This window comes from Magnolia sinica, chromosome 11, assembly GCF_029962835.1.
Source record: "Magnolia sinica isolate HGM2019 chromosome 11, MsV1, whole genome shotgun sequence".
Classification (NCBI taxonomy): Eukaryota; Viridiplantae; Streptophyta; class Magnoliopsida; order Magnoliales; family Magnoliaceae; genus Magnolia; species Magnolia sinica.
Genome location: NC_080583.1, coordinates 11315871 through 11339151, shown reverse-complemented (window position 1 = coordinate 11339151; position 23281 = coordinate 11315871). Strand labels below are relative to the sequence as shown.

The following is a 23281-nucleotide window of genomic DNA, read 5'->3' as shown; positions in this document are numbered from 1 at the left end:
TCAACAAGAAAGGATGGTACACCCTATCTCCTGTCAATGATCTGGAACTGCTCCCTCTTTAGCTAACCAATCTGCCACCCTAATTCTATTTTGGGACAATTCATTATATTAAATTAACAAATCCATATTTTTCCTACAATGAGCTCTCCAAACAGGGTCTGCAACTGGGTGATCTTCAGTTGAAAAGTGGGGTTTGCAGCTGGCTTTGATCTCGAGTATTTCCTTTTTTGCATTTATGAGTAGCTGTTCTTTTTTTATGACTGTAGGTTTGGATAATTACTGAGCTATTATTTTAGAAAAGTTTATTTCAGCCACCAGACCCACCTCCAATGTTGGAATAGTTGCAGTGGAGATGGCAGTTAATTTATGCACCTTGAATATTTACATACATACATGCATACAATACATACATAAATACATGCATACACACATAGGCATACATACATGTGCATGTGTGTTTGTGTGTGCATTAAAGGTAAAATCAGAGCTTGCTTAAATTGGAAATATGGAGAAGGGAAATTTGAGTGAGCACCCTTTCCTAATAAATACAATCAGGGGAGAGTTGGTACACAGATCTCCCACCATTCAACAACTATGGTGGAAATCTTAACACAAATATCAAATGGACTTTTGAGCATTCAAATTTTGAAATGTTTATACATTCCTGCCAACCATTTTTAAGTGGAGGGAGATAGCATGCACACCAACTCCATGCTCCTGGGGTGCCTTGTAAGTCATGCCTCTTAAGCTTTATCAGTAAATAGCAAGACAGTTTCAAAGATTTCCTTGGGATTTGCATTGGTATTTTCTAGTACATTGAGATAAAAATTTCAGCTAGAGTGAATATTTACGTACCATGTGGAGGAGCCCCCATGTCCAGAGCCTCCAAAAGATAGCCAAATTTTTCTTCAGCCTGCATATGAAATACCCAATTAGGAATGTAATTGACTAGGTTCATAGCCATTGAGATCTCTAGGAAAAGAAAATCATGGGAGCACATCAAAGAACATAAAAACAAGAGATTCTGACTAATAACACCCTCCCTAGTGCCTTTTCCCAAACAACTTCCGTTTGCCGAATATTGTAAAAAACCACCCAACTGTTAATTTTTTGGACAGAAACAAATCAGGGTTAGGTTAGCAAAATCATTTCTTTCAAATTGAAAATATAGCATTTCTTCCAAATCCCTCAAACCCCAACCCCAACCCTAACCCTAACAACTCTTCTCTCTCTTCTCCCAAACCTTCAGCTTAACCCTACCCTCTCCCAGAACCCTAACCCTAACCCTAAACCTAAACCAGGGTAAAAAGGTCTTTTTTCTGTGCTCAACAGTCAACTATAATGGCTATGACATGGTTCTGTCATGTTTTGCCAATAGATGTTAACCACAAGGTGAATTTTTACCGAAATTGGAAAATAGAAACAGTTATTTGGGAATACGTGTAAGGGAGGCTCTCTCTCTCTCTCTCTCTCTCTCTCTCTTGAAAGATCGCATAAGGGAAGCTGTTATTTGTCTTTGGGCGAAAAGGGAGGCTGTTATATGTCTGAATTAGTTCAAAAAGGGAGGGTGCTATATGTCAAAACCCCTAAAAATAAATACATCAATAAATCATGAGGCATAAATCAGTTTGTAGAAAAAGAACATACCCCTAAGAATATAAAAAATATAAGAAGCATTTTTCCTCTCATTTGCTATCAGGGTGCAGTTAAGAAGCACCAGATCATGCAAGGTAAGACAAGAAAAGAGCATCCTTATTTGTCAGTAGGGATATGGGGTGTTTCAACTCATTTATGACAAGCTCAACATTAAACGTTAGCCAAACCGCGGATAAATTGGGAGTATACTTTCTTTGAAATTTCAAACAAACATGTGGATTTAAAAATCTCTTTTCATCTAGTAGCTTTTTTTAATATTATAAACAAACGGGCATTTGCTTCTTAGCTTCAGTAATTCTTTTCTCACCCACATTTATCAAGCACTGAAATTAGTTAAAGATCTAAACAGAAAGCACAAGAAATGAAGGGATTAACCTGTTTATGGGTGATACCAACAGTTTCTAAGACCTTTTCTTGCACATCACGCTTATAAATTCTCAGACTCCCTCCACCAATCTGTTTCATAACAGAACAGAAAACAAACTGATCAATGTCAAATCCATACAAGTAACCAGCATCTGGGAAAAACCATGTAGTAGCATCAGAGCATGATAATTGCACTAGTTGAACCATGGCACTGAGCTACTTCTCCAAAACAGGTGCAGATTGCAATATAGACGAATCAAATAGAATAACGGATTCACAACAACCTTAAGTCTCATACATGCGTGTTTATCAACAAAGATATAAGATTCAAATGTGAATCCATAAATACAAACGTTACTCAATTTCCTATAGTACACAACCATTTGATTTCTATTTTACAAGAAATCAGAAGTTACCAAGTAAATGACTATAACCACCTAAAATACTGCTGAAAATGATTGTATGCTGTCCCATCATATTATTTTTTATGGATATTTGGTTTCATTTCAAAGGATATGTCACAATTGAATTTTGGTTATTTAATAACCTCAAGGCTTGTTTGGTAGCCACTTAAAAATGAGCTCATCTCAGTTCAGTTAATCAAAATTATGTATTAGAGATCACTTATTATTATTATTATTATTATTATTATTGGTAGGGATAAAAAATAAAAAATAAAAAAATCCTGACAACCAACAAAAAAATTGACCTCTAAAACATAATTAATATTAACTAAAATGAGAACTCATTTTTAAAAAGCTACCAAACAGGGCCCTTAGTTTTAAGATTTCAATACCATTTTGTTTGTCATGAGACTTCATTTTTGGGAGGAGACTAGTGTGCATTTAACACCCCATAAAAATGGTTGCAAGCACTACACAAAGGGCCTGTTTGGTTCAGTGTATTAGGTGGTAATAGATGGAATTAAATTAAAAATACCACTGAACTAACCCAACAAGGCTTGGGCAAATGGTCTTTACCATAGGTTTGCTCCCTAGAGGTGAGGGTTCGATTCCCCTCCTTGGCTTTACCTGATACATGTGGTTGTGGGTGATTGCATGTATCCGCAGGGATTAGTCTCACTTCAAAAAAGAGGTGGGGACACCCTATGTCTTCAAAAAAAAAAAAAAAAAAAAAAACCACCGAACTACTCCCATGTCCTGTTTGTTTCCTTCATTGGCTATAAGCTTGGCATGCTTTGGAAAATGAGCCCTAATACCATCGACTTAGGAGCGGTAACACAAAACCCACCAAATCCATCTGGGATTGGATGTATACTGCCTTCATCCATGCCCTGTTTTTTGCAAATCCAGCAAATGTGGGTGTCTTGACGCCGACAAGATCTATGGGTCCCACCATGTTGTATGGCCTATATCCACACCATCCATTCATTTTTCAAGATCATTTTAAGGCATCGGCACAAAAATCAGGTAGATCCAAATCTCAAATGCACCACACCATGAAAAGAAGTGGGATTGAATGCCCACAATTGAAAACTTCCTGGAGGCCACGGAAGTTCTGGATCAAGTTAATATTTGTGTTTTCCCTTCATCCGGGTCTATCTGGCTTTTTGAACAGGTTTGATGGAAAATAGACATCAGGGTGGGCCCTAGGAAGGTTTCAACAGTGGGCGTCACTATACCCACTGATTTATGTGGTGTGGTCTATGTAAGCTTTGGATCTATTTCATTTTTGGGCCCATCCCCCAAAATGATGTCGCAAAACGGATGGATGGTTTGGATATAACACATACATCATAATGGGGTCTGCATAACTGGGTGACATCAATGCACTACAAGGCGGTGGGGGTTTGTGGTAATTCCAAACGCACTACGGACGGTGGATGAATCTCCACAGCTTCCACAATTCAATCCAAACACATTTGTTGGTAAAATCAGGGATCTACATTTTCATGGCTTCTCTTCCAAACATGAAGTGGGATGGCCTCCAAGCCATGGGATTACACGACAAACCCTAACACCATATAATTATTACATTGTGCCAATTCCATCCCACCTAAACCCATCGAATCCCATGCACCAAACCCCCCAAGGGCCTGTTTGGATTCGCGGTTACAGGTGTATTGTATGGTATTAATGGGACTGCTGTGACATGAACAGTGTTTGGTTCAGAGTAGCCGACCATGGAATATCACGCACGCGAATACAGCGTCGAGCCAAAACTTCTCACCGACGGTATTGTACTGACAAAGGCCTCTGTTGCCATCTATACACTCTCTTCATTGCGTTGTAAACGCGTGCTAGCGAATTTCAAAAACCGTCAGAATTTTATCTCCATGAGGAGAACGGGTGATTTTCTTCACCAACTCCTCCATAGATCATCTGAGAGTCTGCACATCGCCATCCAACTCCGAACCGGCCCTTCCGAAGATCCCTCTGCACATACAGTGGGCATTATAACTCTCTGCAAGGTTGCCTGTTGCAAATCGAGCCATCGTGCATATCATTCCTGTTGCAGAACGCCAATCCATCAGATACGATCATCTCCCTCCTGCAAATCGGGTTGGCTATATCCAACCACCTGTAACCATGATCGGAAAAAGGTTTTATCTTCTATGGGCCTCTTCGATGCAAGAGGCCCCTCTTATTGGTGTGTATACGGTCTGACTTATACACCCGGGACTGTCTACACCCTATTCTATCACCCTCTATGTGCTGGAGCAGCAATTAAAACTTTAAACTCTTGGACTGCTATATATTAAATTTACACTGTTTCTTTATTTTGCAGGTTCTGACTTTAACTGCTATGCGATATTCTGATTCAAATTCTAACTTGATACAGTTGTCATTATTCAATAGTAATTTCTGCTGGATTAATATGTATGCGGATTTCTAACTTTCACTGATTCATAATGCTCTGTCTCTATTTGATATATAAGTGGACATAATAGAACTCTTCTGTATGGCCTAATCATGACAGATTATTGTCGAATTACTTGTTCTGATTCAGGATTTTACTTATACAGACTAGCTTTTTGATTTTCTGAAATTTAAACTTACAATGATATGACTGGAGTAGATGTATTTGAAAGCTGACAATTTTTCAGATATGCTCTTTACCTCGATCATATATTTTTGGATTATACAACGCTCACTGATTATGATTCAGTTATCTGTTTTCGTGTAAATCACCCGGTTTACTTCGGGCTTATTGTAAGGAAATTCAGATTATTACTAGTAATGATTATGCTATTGAGAAGGTTATACTGTTGAATGTCAATACGAATATTTAATTTTGGAGTAATACACTTTTCTCTTGAATTAATCTTGACAGATTATTTTTGAATTCGGGGCCCTGAAATCTGGGTTTTACTGAAGCTCTCATGTGTTTGAAAATATATCCAGGTCGTAAGGAGATTTTACAATTTTGTCCATGTGTGAACAAGTTCTGTGGGACATTGTTGACGTGAACATTTCATTTTATTTGCAAAGGTAGCTGTGGGGATCAATTTCGAACCTGTTTGCCAAAGAAACGACATTTGGTGTCCACATCTTCGAAAGATTGGTAATATCGAGATTACATAGTACAATTAGAGGCAAAAAGAAGACGAATGTTTTTTTTTTTTTTTCCAGTTATCCTACTGACATGGGATGATTGCAATGCTCAAGTTCACGGTTTCAGTAGGATGCAAACACGAGTCGTTCCCGACTTTTGAAGATGCTACAAATGCTGGAATCAGTATCAGGTATGTAGGATATTATTTATTTCATATGTAGAAAAATTTTGTTAATCAAAGCAGTGAAGATTACATCATATCCATTTCTTGATTGGCAGAATTTTTTAATGTTTACTATATCATTTAGGCTTCTTTCCCCAATCGAACGACGCGACATACAACTGGAAGTGTCACTGTTCGTGCATCTCATCGTCCCTCAACAATGGACAGTGGCAACTGTGTAGCTGCTCTCACAGATCGAACCCAAATCGGCACCAGGAATGTTCGGGAAGATGCCAACGCTGAGAGGGTGACCGTTGCTAATGTTGGAGACGAACCATGCATGGCTCCGCTTCTTCATTTGCTGCTTGGATTGTTGATTTTTTATACCAGTATCAGGTTGTTCTTTCGGTTCTAGTATATGTGTGGCTGAAGAGAATAAATCAACTATATTTTTTTTGTCTTTTTTGTAAACATCATGGTTGGGTCCTCTGACTGTATCATGGACTGTTTTCCAGAGACATTCAAATCGGGTTGGATAAACCGATCACAAATTTACAGATGAAGTTTTTGAACTATTTTGGTGATTAATTTTTAAAATTTCCATATAGTGAAATATATTCAGTGTTATTTGATGTTCAATGTGGATAAGCGACGAACGATCACGATCCTTCACTGTTCAAGAAATTGTGCCATTTGAGTTGACATCCATGCCGTTAAGGACGTCAATCGAGCAGGGTGATAATGGACGAATGGTTAGGATCATTCCAAATGGCTGGTAACCCATGTGGGGCCCACGGTCTTCTCAGTCGTGAATGTTTCCCCAGCATCCAGGCATAGTTTGGCATTGAGATTTTATCCTTGTGTACTGTTTGTTAGAATTAAGGAACCTCGATAATTTTTCATGACATCCATACCGTTAAACATGTGAATCCAAGTTGGAGATAATGGATGAACGGTCATCATAAGGTCAATCAGTACGTGATGGACCGCTAGGATTAATCACAACAACAACACTGGGCCCGCCTGACATCCATACCGTTAATCAGGTGAATCCAAGTTGGGGACAATGGATGAACGATCATCATTCATAAATCAGAACGTGATGGACCGCAGGGATTAATCACAACAACAACACTAGGCCCCGCCTGGGATAAAATGTATGAGAGTTTACAAATACGCTTCATAGTACACAGACTACCAATATTTATGTATATACAATGTGTGGCCCTTATACGTCGTTTTCAAACATTGATATGTACAAGAAATTGTATACATGCTAGGACAATACCTCCTATCCAAACATTGGTTAGTGGCATGTTTCTGATGGATGTATTCTAAATATCACCCAATGTATACATGAACAGTACCCAAATACAATACAATACACCCTAAATGCGAATCCAAATAGGCCCCAAAGGGTTTTAGTGATGTCATCAGTTGGTCTTCTCTTGTGACACCATCGAGAAATCATCTAAATCTCGTTGTGTAGGCTTGCACCCATTTTTATGGGATGAAAAATGCACAACAGAGTCCCACTATTTTTTTGGTGCTCCTGACATGCATGCATATTTAGTGTCCTAAATTTAAGACTTAAATTCTGTAAGATTTGTGTTCCTCTCAACAAAGAAATTCCATAGTTTTGTGATTGGTTTTGGATGCTCAGTTATTGGGCGATATAATAATTCACTTGTGTCATGTGAGCCTCTGTAAGCATTGGTTGTGCATTATTGCACACACGTCTGCAGGCGTGCACCCTCCCCCCTCCCTCCCTCCCTCTCATGCACAGATGTGTGTGTGAGTGCATGTGAGAATGCGGTGTGGGTGGGTGGGGTTTTGCCAACGTCCCCATCTTCATGGAACGTTAACCACATCTTGAAAGCTTTTGAATTATATGTGGGATGTCCAATCATGAATCAGGACAGTTCCTTCAATAGTACCACTGGCAGCAAGCCATGGTGCAAGAATCACACCAATTGGATGATCCTAAACATCCAATCAATAACATGGAAACTGAACATTCAAGATTGAGAGCAAAAACAAAATAGGCCCAATCATCATCTTAAAACATCTACCAGATAGACCCAACTTTGTATTGCTTATGATTTCAAAGTAGCACTTTGGTTTGAAGATTCTAACCATGTGATATATGGCTTTTAAAGAAACGACAGTTGTAACAAATTGGTCCCATTCAAAGGGTTAGGATCATCTGATCGAAGTGATTTTTGTACCATGGCTTGCTTCCAATGGCACTATAATATCCCAAAAATTACTGCACACAAGTAGGTACACAAGTGCATTTCCCTATGTATATTAGCACTTAGATTTTTCTTTTAGCAAAGATGTAATGAAAAGCGCATGTGTACACACCCTTATATACATACTATTATGAACTTCGGACCCTCAAATATGCGAGTATTCTTGCCCCTTCATCAAACCAACTGTTCAAATAACTATTCATCTCTGGATTAAGATATCCAATTGTCAACTTCGCTTTTGGACCACTCGATTATAGTAAACCAACTACAACTTCATATCCACCCACACACATCCAATAAAGACTCTGATCCGTTCACCTTATTCGTCGACTATGTATATGCTTAACTTACCGTTGGAATTGCGAACTGAAGACTCTACACGTGTACAAGTTACCTGAAAATGATAGTGTACGGGCCTACCATAGATCACTTTTAAAACATGTTTTGTGTTTATCTGTTCATGAAACCAACTGTACAATAATATGTAGACACGGTTAAGGTACTAACCATCCAATTATTTCAATTTTTACACATCATCTAACCACCCAGATCCGCCAATTGGGTCACCCAAACACTGAAGTAAACATCGAAACCACTAGTTAGTTTTCATATATTACATGCATACACATTGTTTTGGACCACGGAGTTGTATAGTCCGTTAAAATGCATCTTAGGCATCATTGAGAGATCAAGGCTCAAATTAAGTCTGTAGAAAGAGCGTAACAAATAGCGGACCACGGAAAAATCTCATTCTAAACCAACAGTGCATTTAGGCATTACAAGTGTTAGAAAATTTTAAGAGAGAGAGAGAGAGAGAGAGAGAGAGAGAGAGCTAAGAAATATCCTTTTGACGTCTCTATCTCTATCCAGAGACTTTGATGTCTTTTGAATATAGTACTAATATTTTATATAATATACACAACCATCCAATGTGCAATTCAATGGACTGGCCCACGCATAGTTTTGAGCAATCCATTCAACAATAACTATGTAGCCACCCATCCAATCACCATTCAACGGTCAAGAAATTGTCTATACAATGGATACAAACTAACTAAAAATCACAAGCATCCTTCAAAAACATCATCTAGAAGCGCTCTTTTAGATGATCTAATCCATCCATTGGTAAGGTCACACCGTTTTCAGAGTATCGTGCGACGCGTTTTGATTTCTCTCCTTCAATATGCATGTACAAATGTTGTGTACATGAACACCTTGACACAAGATGATGCGTTGTAGCTGAATCTTCTTTCTTCCGTCTACTTGGTCGAGAAACTGTGTTTGATTAGGTCTAGGAAATCCCATTCTGGTAGCTGCTACACATCCAGACTGTCCATTAGCCATGCATTTGATGGATGGCATGCCTGGCATGCCCCACTAAAACAAGCGTGGCCGTTCTCATGCGCATGGATACACATTGCCCATACGTGTGGGAATACAATACAAACAATGCATGAACTAGATACTCACAATGCGCAAAATACGGTTTTATGTTTCCATTTTGTTCTCTCATTTACGGAGTTGAATTCCTCTCGAATCCAAGAGGAGTATTCCTCACTGAATCTCGACCATTTATGGGAGGATAACTCAATTGTTCGAGAGGCCATTACACGGATAGCATTGTAACAAAGGCAGCCGCATGAGTTCGAAGAAAACGAAAAATCTCCCTTCTAAGTCTTCAGATTCGCAAAACCCTTGGTTTGAATCAATCATAACCATTCATCCATGCGTCTTGAAGCACAAGAAATAGAGATAAACTCTCTGGGCACGATCGGCGCCAAGTTTTATGGCCACGTGTGATAGAATTCACTGTTTTCGTTTTTCGTCGAACTCACTGGTTTTCGATTGTAAAACTTCAAAAAAGGGCCCCACAAGCCGTGGTTCCTATCTGGACAGTCCGATGAAAAGGGATCGAAGAAATAGAGCTTTCATCAAAGAAGTAGTCGCAGTGCGTTTTCGCTATTAATGGCCCGCACCATCTTCCTTGTTTGAACGTTGATCATAAAACCTTATTGGTGCATGATCAGGAGATTTGAAACGATCACAAGATGGGCCTTAAAGACGTTAAACCCCTAGAATTCTGTTAAGATTTGTTGTAAGAAGAATTTCAAAACCCATCCGAAAACTTGTGTGAAAAGCCGCACGAACTCATCGTGTCGACCTGACGTTGAGTCATCCATTTAGAGCTTTCTAGAGATGCGTAGAACCACCTAGAAGACTTCCAGGGTAAGTTATTATTTCCTATAAACAATCCCTTGCTGTAAAGGATCGCACAACAACAAACGAACGAAAATTACAAGAGAGAGAGAGAGAGAGAGAGAGAGAGAGAGAGAGAGAGAGAGAGTCTCCAACTAATTTTTGCGTATTATTGAGTCAGGTGACTCAGGTCCAACTTAGTTCAGTCTGGTTCAGAATCTGCTGGAAGTGGAAACTTCTACAAAGGAGAAAAGAAAAGAAAGATAAAGATTCAAGGAAGAAAACTCCCTTTAGATCCTACCCAATGAGTTAACCCACTGAGTCAAAATCATATTCAAGCCGGGTCTATGACGAGCAAGAAACACATTGCTATAGGTGAGTGATTGCTCTCTCTGAATTATATTCCTATCGTAGAAGATTCCTTATAGTTGTTGTTGGTTTTTATTACTTTCCATGATTTTTAAGGTTTGCTCTTCCTAGCCTAGCTAGAAGCGTCACTCGTATATAGAATTATACTCAAATAGGGCATGATCCATCATGGATTCCATCTTCACGCCCCTAGACGACTCATCCCTCTTTAGGAAGACAGTTTTTCCCTCTTTACTCATTTATACAACCGAATACACCCAACCTTGAAGGTTGGAAGAATCCTTAGATCGCTACGTATCCTTGTAGTGTAAATCTAGATAATACTCTTATTTAATGTAGGGATTTACATCTTAGCTTAGGTTTTACTATAGCTTACATGATGACTAGCCTATTCATGAACTTTACATGCATTACATGTATTGTGTGCTTGAAAATGTGCTATTGAATTGCATTACAACTGCTTGATGAATGAATTGGTTATATGATCATGCTAGAACTGAAATTGAATTGTAAGACTTGGAATTGGATTTATTTTTGGGCGATGGATCGGTGAGCATGTCGAGATTTCTCATCTGCGTGCATGTCAGGACTGTGACAACCCTGATGTCCGGTTGTGTGAGATCCGAGTGCCCTGATCCGTGAGCATGTCGGGATTGCCACAACACTGAAGCAGTTTGGGGAGCATGTTGCGATTGCAAACCTAATACCAGTAACGGTGAGATCTTGAATATGAGCAGTGTTCGAAATATCGGTATCGCACAATGTATCGCACCCTTGGGATACAGATACGTATCGGTTATCGCACGGGATATATCGTTTGTATCGCATAGTTTATCGCACTTTTTGGGAAACATGGGGAAACATTGGGAAAATGGTTGAATTTTTTAATGAAACTTTGGGGATTGTTAAAAAAGCCCTTAATACACACTTTTAAATCATAAAGTTTCAAAAAAGAAGTGCACATAATAAATTTCCTTTGTATAAGGTCCCAAGCTGTGCGCTGTCCGATTGAACTAAGACAACTATATTCAGTATTAACCCTGTTCATCCGTTTTTCCATATCATTTCAGGACATTATCTAAAAAATAAAACAGATCCAATAATTAGGTAGACCATACCATAAGAAACAATGGTGATTGACCATTAGTGGGCCACAAAAGTTTTGGTTCAGGCTAATAATAGTTTTTTCTCTTCATTCAAACCATAAATTTATCTGGTAAAATGGATGGACGGAGTGGATAAAATACATGAATTATAGTTGGCCCACAAAGTTTACAAAGTACACTGCTCACTAGGGGATCCACTTCCCACCACACTGGGGGTGAGGTGCTGCTACCAAGTTCCTTCGCTCAAAACCTATGTGGGGTCCACTATGATGTTTGTAAGAAATCCACCTCGTCCATTCATTTTTTGAGATCATTTTACCACTTGAGAGCAAAAATGAGCAGAATCCAAGAAAGTAGGTCGCACTAAAGGAAAAGGTGGGTAGGAAAATTCCTACTGTTGAAACCTCCCTGGGTCGTAGGGCCCACGATAATGTTTATTTTCTATCCAATCTGTTAATTAGGTCACACAGACCTGACCTGAATGAAGAGGAAAAATAAATATCATATTGATCCAAAACTTCCGTGACCCTCAAAAGGGTTTCAATTGTAAACGTTCAATCTACCACTGCTGTTTGTAGTGTGGTCCAGTTGATCTTTGGATCTATCTTATTTTTCGGCTCAAGCCTTACAAAGAGCTCGCCAAATGGACGAACGGCCTGGATATAACACATACCTCATGCTGGGACCCACAGAACTTGGTGACGTCAACACAGTTCGGTGGTGCGCCGTGCGCGCGTACTCGATTACAGTAAAAAAAAAAGGGGCGGGATTAGCTGAGTAGCGAGACTCGCTACTGAATTGACGTCACCAAGTTCTGTGGGCCCCACCATGATGTATGTTTTGTATCCACACCGTCCATTAATTTGGAGAGAACATTTTATGCCATTAGTCTAAGAATGACTAAGATTCAAAGCTCCAATGGACCCCACCACAGAAAGCAGTAGAGAGAGTGACGCCCACCATTAAAAACTTCTGAGGGCCACAAAAGTTTTCGATTAAGCTGATGTATTTTTTCCCCTTTTATGATGCCTTTTTTAACTTATTAACGGGTCGGATCTCAAATAAACATCACGGTGGACCTTAGGAAGGTTTCAACGGTGTATGTCACTTTCTCCACTGTTTTCTGTAGTGGGGTCCATTACAGAATTTTATCTCCCTCGTTATTTGACTCATGTCCTAAAATGATATCTCCAAATGGATGGACCGTGTGGATATAACACATTCATCATGGTGGGACCCACGTAACTTGGTGACGTCACTTGATGAGCGAACTTCGCTGCTCATCTGTTCCGCGTCCTTTACAGAAACGGATGGGCTACTACCCTTACACCAGCCAATCGCTAAAACCAGAACCCTAAAATATCTCCCAAATCTCATCGGATGTCTCCGGATTTCTCTCCAAAATCGGAGATGTTATTTGCGGTAACCTAAGAATGGCGCTTCAATTCGAATGGCCCACCAAATGGAAGCCTCCGATCATGGCGATCTCTTCTACAGGTACCGAAATCCACCCTCTATTTTTTTTCCCGATTTTTAGGATAATGACGTCGATGTCCGACAATAATGGAGAGGAAATCGCGTGATATCATCAAAATATCGTGCGATATCGACGATATATCGGCCGATATATGGATTTTGAGTTTTTTGGTATCTTCCGGGGGTTATCGTGACTGTATCGTCTCGCAGGGGTGCGATAACGATAATATCGGCCGATATATCGATATTTCGAACACTGAATATGAGTACATGCCTTGTATGGACTAGTTAGGTGAGCATGTCAGGATTGCAATCCTAATGTTTGTGCCATGTGAGTTGTGGAAAGTCGCTTTGCATAATTGATCAAGTGGAATAATCATGCATACATGGCATTGAAATTATCTAGTCATGCAATGTATCTTAGTGAAGACATAAGTGTGCCTCTATTCTATTATTACTCTATTTAGTTTCCACATTTATCCAACCGTCTAAAACTTCCTTAGAAGTCAATTGAGATGAATATGATCTTACTGGGTTTCTTGCTTACACAATCCAACGACATGCAGGTTTTCAAGAAGAATTCACAAGAGTTGTTAAGTACTTGGATGAGTATTTTTACTGAGGCGTCATTCATAGTTTAGGTTTCATTTCTATTTCATTACAAGTTAATGTAATAAGACATTAGTAAAATTTTCTTTCAATAGGAAGTAATTAGAAGTAGATTAGTTAGATTGATATTTGAATTTTAAACTTAAGTTTGATTTAAGTTAGAATTTAATAAAGCATTTAGATTAGTTAATATGATGTGTGGAATGGAATGTATGCTCGAATTTAATTCACACCCTGAAACTCAGGATTTGGATCACTGTACTTGGGTTCCGAATTTCGAGGCGTGACAGGTACTATTGAATGAACTATCCTGATCAATGATTGGGTATCCCACATGTCATTCAAGTTTTGTGGATGTTGCTAACGTCCCCATGAAGGCGGGACGTTAGCTGATCTCCCTCTCTCTCTCTCTCTCTCTCTCTCTCTCTGAGGAAAAGGGGTTTCAATATATGCATTGGGAAGCCACTGGCACCTTTGTGTATTTCTGACACACCTCTCTTTTATTAACAAATTTTGCAGCATTCAAAAAAGAAAAAGAAAAGTAAAAAATAAAAACAAAAAAATACCTCTACTCCATTGTAGACCATGTCATAAGCCAAAGCACGGGCAGTAGAAAGGTCATTCATGTCGTCAGGGTTTGGTGCAGTAAAAGGGTGGTGAAGAGCCTGCAAGGAAGGCAAAGTAAGGCAAAACAAATACATGCAGAACGTATTGTGAAAACATAAATAAATCATGGAAGTAGTAATGACTAGCTAAACATGGACATGTGGATATTTCTAGCAAGAAGCCCCTCAATAAATTAAGCCCCATGTATTGGCAGTCTCGTGCAGGTTTATGCACACACATGCAAGCTATGCAATCACATGAGAATAACTCAGAATTTCCACAAAATGATAAGCAGGGATTAATAGAGGTTTAATGTGCATTCCTGCTTGTTTTGTCTAATTTTGAATAAGAGTGAACCTTGCTTGGGTTTTGAATTACTTCACTACAAAAGCTCCATGAAAACTCTGAGTTGAACTGACATAAACGGAATGCATGTACGTACTAATTACCTCAAGCCTCTGCTCGGAACTGTTCCATTCAAACATTGGAAAGTCGGTCACCCACAGGATTGAATGTTTTGACTGGATATCACAAATAGAAAGGTCAGATGTGGAAACCCCTATTGAATAGAAGTAAAAAACTATCACACCTTTGGACAAAGAACATTTTACTACCTAAAGTTTACAGATAAAAATGTAGGAAAATTCAATACAAACAACAACAAAATGCCACTAATTCTTTAATTTGTAAAATGGTGGAAATGGTCAAACATATATTTAAAAAAAAGATAGGGACTTTTATAAAATACAACCTCATTAGTTTAGAATTTACATATTTCAGGAGAAAAAATCGAATATAAATCATCATCGTCATCTAAGCCTTATCCCAATTAATTGGTGAAAGCAAAAAGTTAGGTTATACATCCTGGTACCTTTTTCAAACATCTTTTTGTTATGGTACCTCATTAAGATAGTTATTTTTCTTTTTGGTAGCTTCCTTTGATTTCTCTAATGGCTATTAGATTAAGTAGCTGATTTTTTTCAATTACGAAAATCCCCATCGGTATACAGTGACAAAAAAATATAATAATAAAATAGAAAGAGGAATCCTTACCGTCCATTAGATAACATTTGATAGACCGGTTAGGACATCGTTCTAGCATGTCCTTTGATTTATAAACCATCTGAAGTGGGCTCACAACCTAAATGGTTTAATATGAGTCATACATCGCCACTTAAAGTATTTTTGTGTCTGCGTATCATCCATCAAACTCTTCCAGAGTATCAAACCCTATCCCTTATGCAAGCCACCCAAAAGTGAGAACAGCAATAATACTCTGACAGAGTTTGACGGATGCGCAGGCACTTGGAAATTGCACAAGTACATATGGGTAGTTCGAACTGAAGTGTCCAAATTATGGGTCCAATGTTTCGATGTATTGCTAACAAAAAATTAAACTTATTTGATGATCTGACTAACAGATTGGCAGACATTTTTTTTGACAACATTTATTAGATGGTTAAAATTTAAAAAAAGCCAACAAGCAAGCGTCCACAAACAATCAGATGTTAGGGTTGTTCAACAATCTGATCAATAAGTCCCACTAAGATGCTACAGCTCCCAAAATACCATAATTACATGATCCTAACCATCTGATCAATTTCCCACAGTTGGATGGTTTGAGATGAAATGGAGCAGTGTCCACAGAATAACAGTGAGACAAATGCAATGCTATTTCATTCTAAATTTTCATCGTGACCATTTCAACTATGTCGAATAGATGCTGAGCATAGGGCCCATCAGCTGCAAACACTCATCAGTAGAGTAGCATCATAGAAGTTAGAGGACTCTGAGCCTAACCATCCTCCAGTCGGGATCAGATGTCAGTAATTGCATCTATTTGGGTCTTGTTCCAGTCACATGTATTGTGTTGCAAAAGAAGATGGAGAAATATCATGTCAGGCAGTAACTATCACTGACTTACACAACACATTCACATTGACAAGAGATTTTTTTTTTTTGGTGTGTGTGTTGGGGGAGTTCTGATCTTTGGAAGCAAGAACTAAGATGAGGGCGTGGGTGTGCCAGAGGAAAATGGTCAATGCATGTGAGCATTTCGTTCGTTACAAAGAATCAGCTACAGGAGGGCATTTTTGTTGTTTACAAGAATCAGGTACATGAAGTCATTTTCGTCACTAGGGAAAAAATAATCAGCTACTTAATCTAAGAGCCATTAGAGGTGTGTGTGTGTGTGTGTGTGTGTGTATAATATTATATATATAAACCAAAAAGATATTCTGATTATTTCTTCATTACTTGAGCACAGGAAAAATAGCTTATATTAGCCATGCATTTGTTGTCTCTTTAAATAAGGAACACCACCACTAGCATCTAGTGTGCTCTAAAATATTTGAACTGTCGAAAGATCTGTTGATAAATAACCAAAACCACAAATAAATATGAATATTATCTGTTCCTGCGTGGTGAAACATCTTAATATTCTAAACCAGAACACAATCTTCTTACATCACCATTAGCATCTGGCGGAACAAATGTGTTCCCTTAGCATCATTTGTAATTTCTGAAAAGATCTGGATCGCCGCATCAGAGTTCAGTAAATTGTTCAGGTCAGCAAATTTATCCCTTCAAAGAATTTCAATATGATGGTGATATTGATAAACTCACAACTACTCAAAGGGAGCATTTGGATGCCCTATGGAATCGAATTGAAATAATTAGTTCAAGAAAGTTGGGCAAAAAAGAAACATTTGGACTAAAGTGACCAAATTTTATCTAGCTTCCTCGGTATCCAAGAAGACAAGAGACTAGGCTTCAAATTCATTTACATCTACAAGGAACATAAACTGTAATCCGAGAGCTACTTCCTCATTATGAATGATAGGAACCATCCTTACAATTTGGGAAGTCTCTCAGTTTAACTTGATCACAATTCCATTCACTTGTACATCAAAATGCAGCCCAAACAATTATCATTCCTCTGAAAATTAGAGTGTTGTTTCAGAAAATCAATAGAAAATTATCATATCTCATAAATCCCCCACTTGTCCAAAACAAATAGAAAAAAGAAACATCAAATGTAAGTTCATAAAACAGAAGCCTAGATGAAGATGAAAACTTACATGGTCAACCAATCCCAACTCATGTGATGTGAATAGCCGAAGCCGGTCAAGGGTCTTATTAACTGATGCTTGCTGACCCACTGCAAACAAGATAAGATCGCCTGATTTTGCAGAGCATAATCTCAACAATTGTTCTCTATTGGTGGGTTGTAGACTTGACAGTAAAGCTGGAACCCCTTCAAGGTCACCTGAGATGATATTTCTCAGATATCAAAGTCGCGAAACTGTCATGTTGTAAAGGACTACAGATTTGACAAAAGGGGGGGACAAAGGTAGCAAATCCTTTACCATCATCCAAGACCTTGAGAAAAGGTAAACCCTTTGCTCCTGATTTAATTGCTTCATTGTAAATGTCACCTTTCTTAAGAGCTGTATTTGAATATCTTTTTGCTCCCGTAGGCACACATAACACCCTGATAATCCCTCCACTTGCCAAGGTATCTGCAAAGACCTTGAAAGTGGACTCGGAGAAAACTCCAGACACCTACATTTCCAAAGAAAAGAAAAGAAAAGGAGAGAAAGCTTAGAAACGCCGTCTCAGATGTATGCAGATAACCTACCAATTCAATTTAATTATTCAAGATTTCCTCAAGATTGCTAAGTTCAGAAATTTGTAGGAATATGACTAGGTTCCTAATAAACCTGAATCTGAAGCAATCATTTTGGGTCCACTTTCATCAGGGAAGTGAATTAAAAGCATGGATACTGTTTTGGAGTAATGTGTTTTATACATGTTGCTTGAATCAAAATCAAGTATACTAAAGTTCTTCATGTTTTGGACCCATAAGGAGGCATCAGTAATATCTTAATATGGCCAGATCCCAGGTGCCAGGAAGACATTTCCAAAACACACACCAGGCACTATATATCACTCCTGATGCCTCAAAATATTACAGAGGAAGTGCATTTTTCCAGATAATCCACCTATAAACTTCAATAGTAATTAAAGAAAGGTCCATAACTCAAAATTCAAGGGTCCTCAAACGCCCAAAGAGCAACTGGGTCCGCAACTCTTAAAGGGAAAACACTAAGAACTTTGCAATAACTAATGTTCTACACTAAAACCTACCAAAAAAAAATATCACTAAAAACACCCCAAATGGAAACACACATTATGGTGGATTGATTCTGTATTAAATGCATTTTCCACTTCCAATCAAATCAGAAATTCCACCTTAAGTTCAATTCCCCAATATGTGATACCGCCCCATTAAATTCTTTAAAAATACATATGTTTTTCATCTTTTTTTAAAGAAAAAGGTCGAAGCCAAAGAAAAAATATTTAATAATATTAATGTTGTGCGAAATCACGAGCATTCACTGTTTAGAGCCAGCAAAGGAACTCATGTGTGCCTCATTTTATAAGCAATCCTACATGTGAGATCTGATTCCTACACAGGAGATCTGCTTTAAGTTCCCATTGCTACAATATGAACTACCATAACAGAGAACCCTTACATCTTTCAGCTCCATATCAAATCGAAGATCTGGTCTGTCTGACCCAAATCGACTCATTGCTTCTGCATATGTAAGCCTCGGGAAAGGGTCAGGAAGTTGGATTCCTTTTATTTCTTTAAACACCTGCCATGAATTATCCAATCTATTCAGAACTCCACGAAAGTTGTATACATGTGTGGGTGTGTGTCTATGTGTGACACCCCAATAAAGTTTGAAAAGGTCTTAGAATGACCTATATTTCTAAGGGGAAAAATGTGCCAAGAAAAAGAAGGGTCAAACATGTCTTATCAAGTCTTCATTAAGTTGCAGCATGTCTTCCAAAGGGGTAAAAGCCAATTCCATATCTAGCTGTGTGAACTCAGGTTGTCTATCAGCTCTCAGGTCTTCATCACGAAAACACCTGCCAACAAAAGAAACACGATAAAACTAGAAGCATGCTGTAGCCTGTGGCCATTATAAAGATGTTTTTTTTTTCTTTCTTTCTTTTTAATTGATAAAAAAGGGTGCTTCACTTTTCTTTGCCAGATGGAATGACAGACCAACTTTGTTGTTATCTTTCACAGATGAAATCAGATCACGTTGCCTGAATTGTGGTTAGCCATTTAGGCTTCCTGCTAACCAAGGTCCTTTTCCTGCTGCATATTTTATGTCACGGAAGTTGGAACAAAACATTCTGATGAGGACATCCAAGCACCATACCAGAAGAGGGTTGAGCCAGTCTCCTTATGGCTAGACGACCATCACATGGGGCCCACTTGGCCCAATTCACATTCCTAGCCACGTTGAAGACCCCACGTGCATGTTCATGCATCTTTGAAGACCCCACACTAGGAATATGCATGCAGGCTTCATATAGGAGATTGATAGACACATCGGACCGTTGGATTAGGTGGACGCGATGATTAGACCATTAGATCATCATCGGACATCTTGATCATGGACCCCCATGGGCCAGGAAATAGTTTAGTTGTTTAGATTGTTTACATTCTTCATTGTTTTTGGTATACCTTATATTTGTGATGATGATAGCAAGTTTTGTGCTTTTTATTAATTAATTTAATTTTGTTGATTGATCTCACACAATATTTGAGTTCATGCATCGGTCCTACTCCTACATCAAATTTGGTATCAGAGCCATAGGTTTAGCAAATGATTTTTACAGGTGCACACGGTTCGGTTCGGTCCGGTTCTGGGGTGAAACCCAAACCGAACCATTTCTTACGGTTTTAGGATTTTTGGAACCGGAACCGGACCGTTAGCACCCTAGAACCGAACCAGAACCGGACCGTGAAAACCGGTTCGGTTCCACGGTTCTGGGCTTTTTATAATCCAGCCCAATCGCATGTTCTATTTTATAATTTAGCCCATGTCCGTTCGCGTTGTGATCCATTTGATGAATGGTTTAGATATTGTATATGGTGTGAAAAAATATATTTATGAAAACAATCAAAAGGTGCATTGCAAACCATAAATCATGAGTCAAATATACAACTAAAATATATTGTAAACTCACGGTTCTAGGTCCAATTCCACGGTTCGGATCCACGGTTCTACATACCTCCAAACCGGAACCGAACCGAACCGAACCAAACGGTTCTTTAATTTTTGGAACCGGAACCGGAACCGATGCACTCTAGAACCGGACCAAACCGGACCGTTTGGTCGGTTCCGGTCCGGTTCCACGGTTCTACCGGTTCGATGTGCACCCCTAATGATTTTTGTGTTGCACTTGCACTTAGGCTAGAGTCACATCTAGGGTTATTAGAGCATACATTGCATATAGAATCTAAGATCATATTGCAGATTTTTGTTTCTAGTTTGGAGTATCACATTGCTGAATTTTCAGTTAGCGTTTTCCACTTATACCATTGCTGAATTTTCAGCGTTGTAATCTCAGGTTGTCACCTTGCTGAATTTTCAGTTCATAATTTTCATATTACACACATTGCTGAATTTTCAGGGTAGTATTTCAGGTTAACAGCTTGCTGAATTTTCATATTAGTGTCTCTAGTGTGTCTGATTTGATCTCTAGTTGGTTTTGTCTTTGTCATGACATTACCCTAGGCAGAAGGCATCATCAGCGGATTCAGAGTGGAAGGGATGGCTACTCCGATATCTCATATACAGTTCGCGGACGACATGCTTCTGTTTACTGAAGTAGATCAGGATAAAGTGAGCAATCTGCGGACTATCATTAGGTGCTTTGAAGCATTCTTAGGCTTGGGAGTTAACATGGCAAAGACCAAAATGTTTGGGGTAAATATGGAGGAAGTAGAGATAAAGAAATATGCAGACTTCTTTCGATGTTCGACGGGTCGCTTTCCCACCACGTTTGTGTCCTCCCGCAGTGCATCGGAAAGCCCCCAAAGTCTTTATGGGAGAAGGTCATCGACAGATTTGGATCATATCTCGCTAAATGGAAATGCAGATATTTATCTCTGGGCGGTCGGCTCACCCTCATCAAGGCAGTGCTGTCGAATCTCCCTCTTTATTTTATGTCTCTGTTCAAATGTCCGGTGTCAACATTGGCAGTACCAAAAAGGCTCAGATGGGATTTTCTATGGCATGGAAAGGAAGACAAGAAAAAAATCCACTTGGTCAGTTGGAAGGAAGTTTGTAAGCCTACCCAAGAAGGAAGGGCAGGTGTGAAAGATCTTAAAATTATGAATCAGGCTCTATTGGGAAAATGTTATCTTTCCAAAAAAAAAAACATTATCCTAGGATCTAGGTTTTCCCCTAAGAGTTAGCTTGTGTATGCCCACTCGTTTTGGACGTAGTTTTGGCCTACATCCCGCTATGAATCTAGAACAAATTGCCGATACCCTTAACGCTATCAACAACCATCTGACGGCTATTGAAGTGCACAATAGGATCACAGCAACTCAATTGACCATGACCGATGCACATGTCAATCAGCTTTGAAGCCTCCCTTCAGGCAAACCTCGACACTAGGGAAGATGTCCAATCACATATCGAGAATCAAATTGAAGGAGTTGAGATTGTGCCACTTACAATTATTAGCCGCGCCTTAAGTCAGATTGTAGAAAGTGATGACTAGCGTAGGAATTCAATTTTCCACACTTATGCCAAGTGTGGTGGCAAAAACTACAAGGTTTTATGGGAGTTCATCAATTGGTCTTTGCTAAATGGAGCCGTTATATCTGCGTTCCTCACCCTCACCCTTCAATCTCATTTATGTCTTTGTTTCATTTCCGGCTTTTCCCATTCCCTCCATTTTTGCCGCTTCCGCTGTGTGTGGAAGTTTTGCCTATAAAAAGGCCACATCTTTTGGGCAAGCCTTGGATATGACAGGACGAAACTTTGGCACTGAAAATGTTTGGTAGAAGGAAAAGTTGTTTAAGTTCCCGCCCAAAAGCCTTTAAAAGGAGGAGTCAAGCGGGTCCTAAAGATGTGATGAAACTCCCCTTGGTTTTTTGGAAGCCAAAGTAAAGAGAGACTAAAACGTGTATGTCCACTCAACAGGTTGCCCTAAGGTTATTATGGAAATCCCCGGGTTAACTCAGGGTAGGTAGAGTTATCACCTAAGGTATCCGGATTAGTCTAGTGTTGTTTTCCGAAAAACATAATTAGTTAACCCTTACATTATTGCTACCAAACCTTCTCCATAAAGAGTCCCGGGTGGAAATATAATCAAAGACAATGATGGTGGCCCAAGAGCAACCCTCAATTTATAGGTTAGTTTGCAATGAACAGACATTGCATGCTTCATTGGAATTGAAAAGAATCTTAAGTAATGAAATTCAAAATAATTGTTGCTCACACCATAGGTTTAAAGAGTTTGTTTTGAATGATGAAGTCGTGATTAGAATACGTTTAAAAAGGTTTCCACAGAGAACCAAAAAAAAATTAGAAGCCCATAATGCTAGTGACTAATGTTGCCGCCCAAACTCCCTTGACGGCTGTTGTTAGTATTCTGGAGAGCGATCACAATAACATGCCCCGTTTTGTTGTTGCAACGTACTCCTTCCCACGCGCAACAGTCACCATCCAACCAAGAGGAGAACCTTCTTGCAGGATCTACAAGGCCATTCTTGAATTCAAGCAGCGCTTTTTTCTCCATTTCCAAGCAACCCATGTTGGGTTTTCCATTGCAGATATTGAATTGAATGGTGTTAGAAAGAAACAGGATCCAAAATGATAGCAGAATAGCTTGAATGGATCCACCACTTGTTGCCATGATCACATTCTACGGTCATGAAATCAATTAGCATTTGATAGATTGGAACAAATCATTTATAAATTTAGAGTCCTTTGTCTCTCTAACTCAACATTACAATTATATGTACCTAGTTTCATTAATGCATTATAGTGAATTAAGGAGAGAAAAGATCAAACCTAATTAATTTTGGCTTTTTATTAATCTAGAGATATTGTGTAGTGAAAATTTAGACCGTTCAAACAATG

At 38.9% G+C, this 23281-nt stretch overlaps 1 protein-coding gene across 1 annotated transcript in view; it reads right to left on the bottom strand.

Moving 5' to 3' along the window:
- LOC131219167 (aspartate--tRNA ligase, chloroplastic/mitochondrial-like) overlaps positions 1–23281 on the bottom strand; it is a 45935-nt gene that overhangs the window by 10423 nt on the left and 12231 nt on the right. The window contains 9 exon segments of the mRNA XM_058214185.1: positions 856–913; positions 2032–2112; positions 14279–14377; positions 14768–14839; positions 17399–17586; positions 17687–17882; positions 18857–18979; positions 19136–19282; positions 22839–23063. Coding sequence (XP_058070168.1) covers positions 856–913; positions 2032–2112; positions 14279–14377; positions 14768–14839; positions 17399–17586; positions 17687–17882; positions 18857–18979; positions 19136–19282; positions 22839–23063 — 1189 coding nt within the window.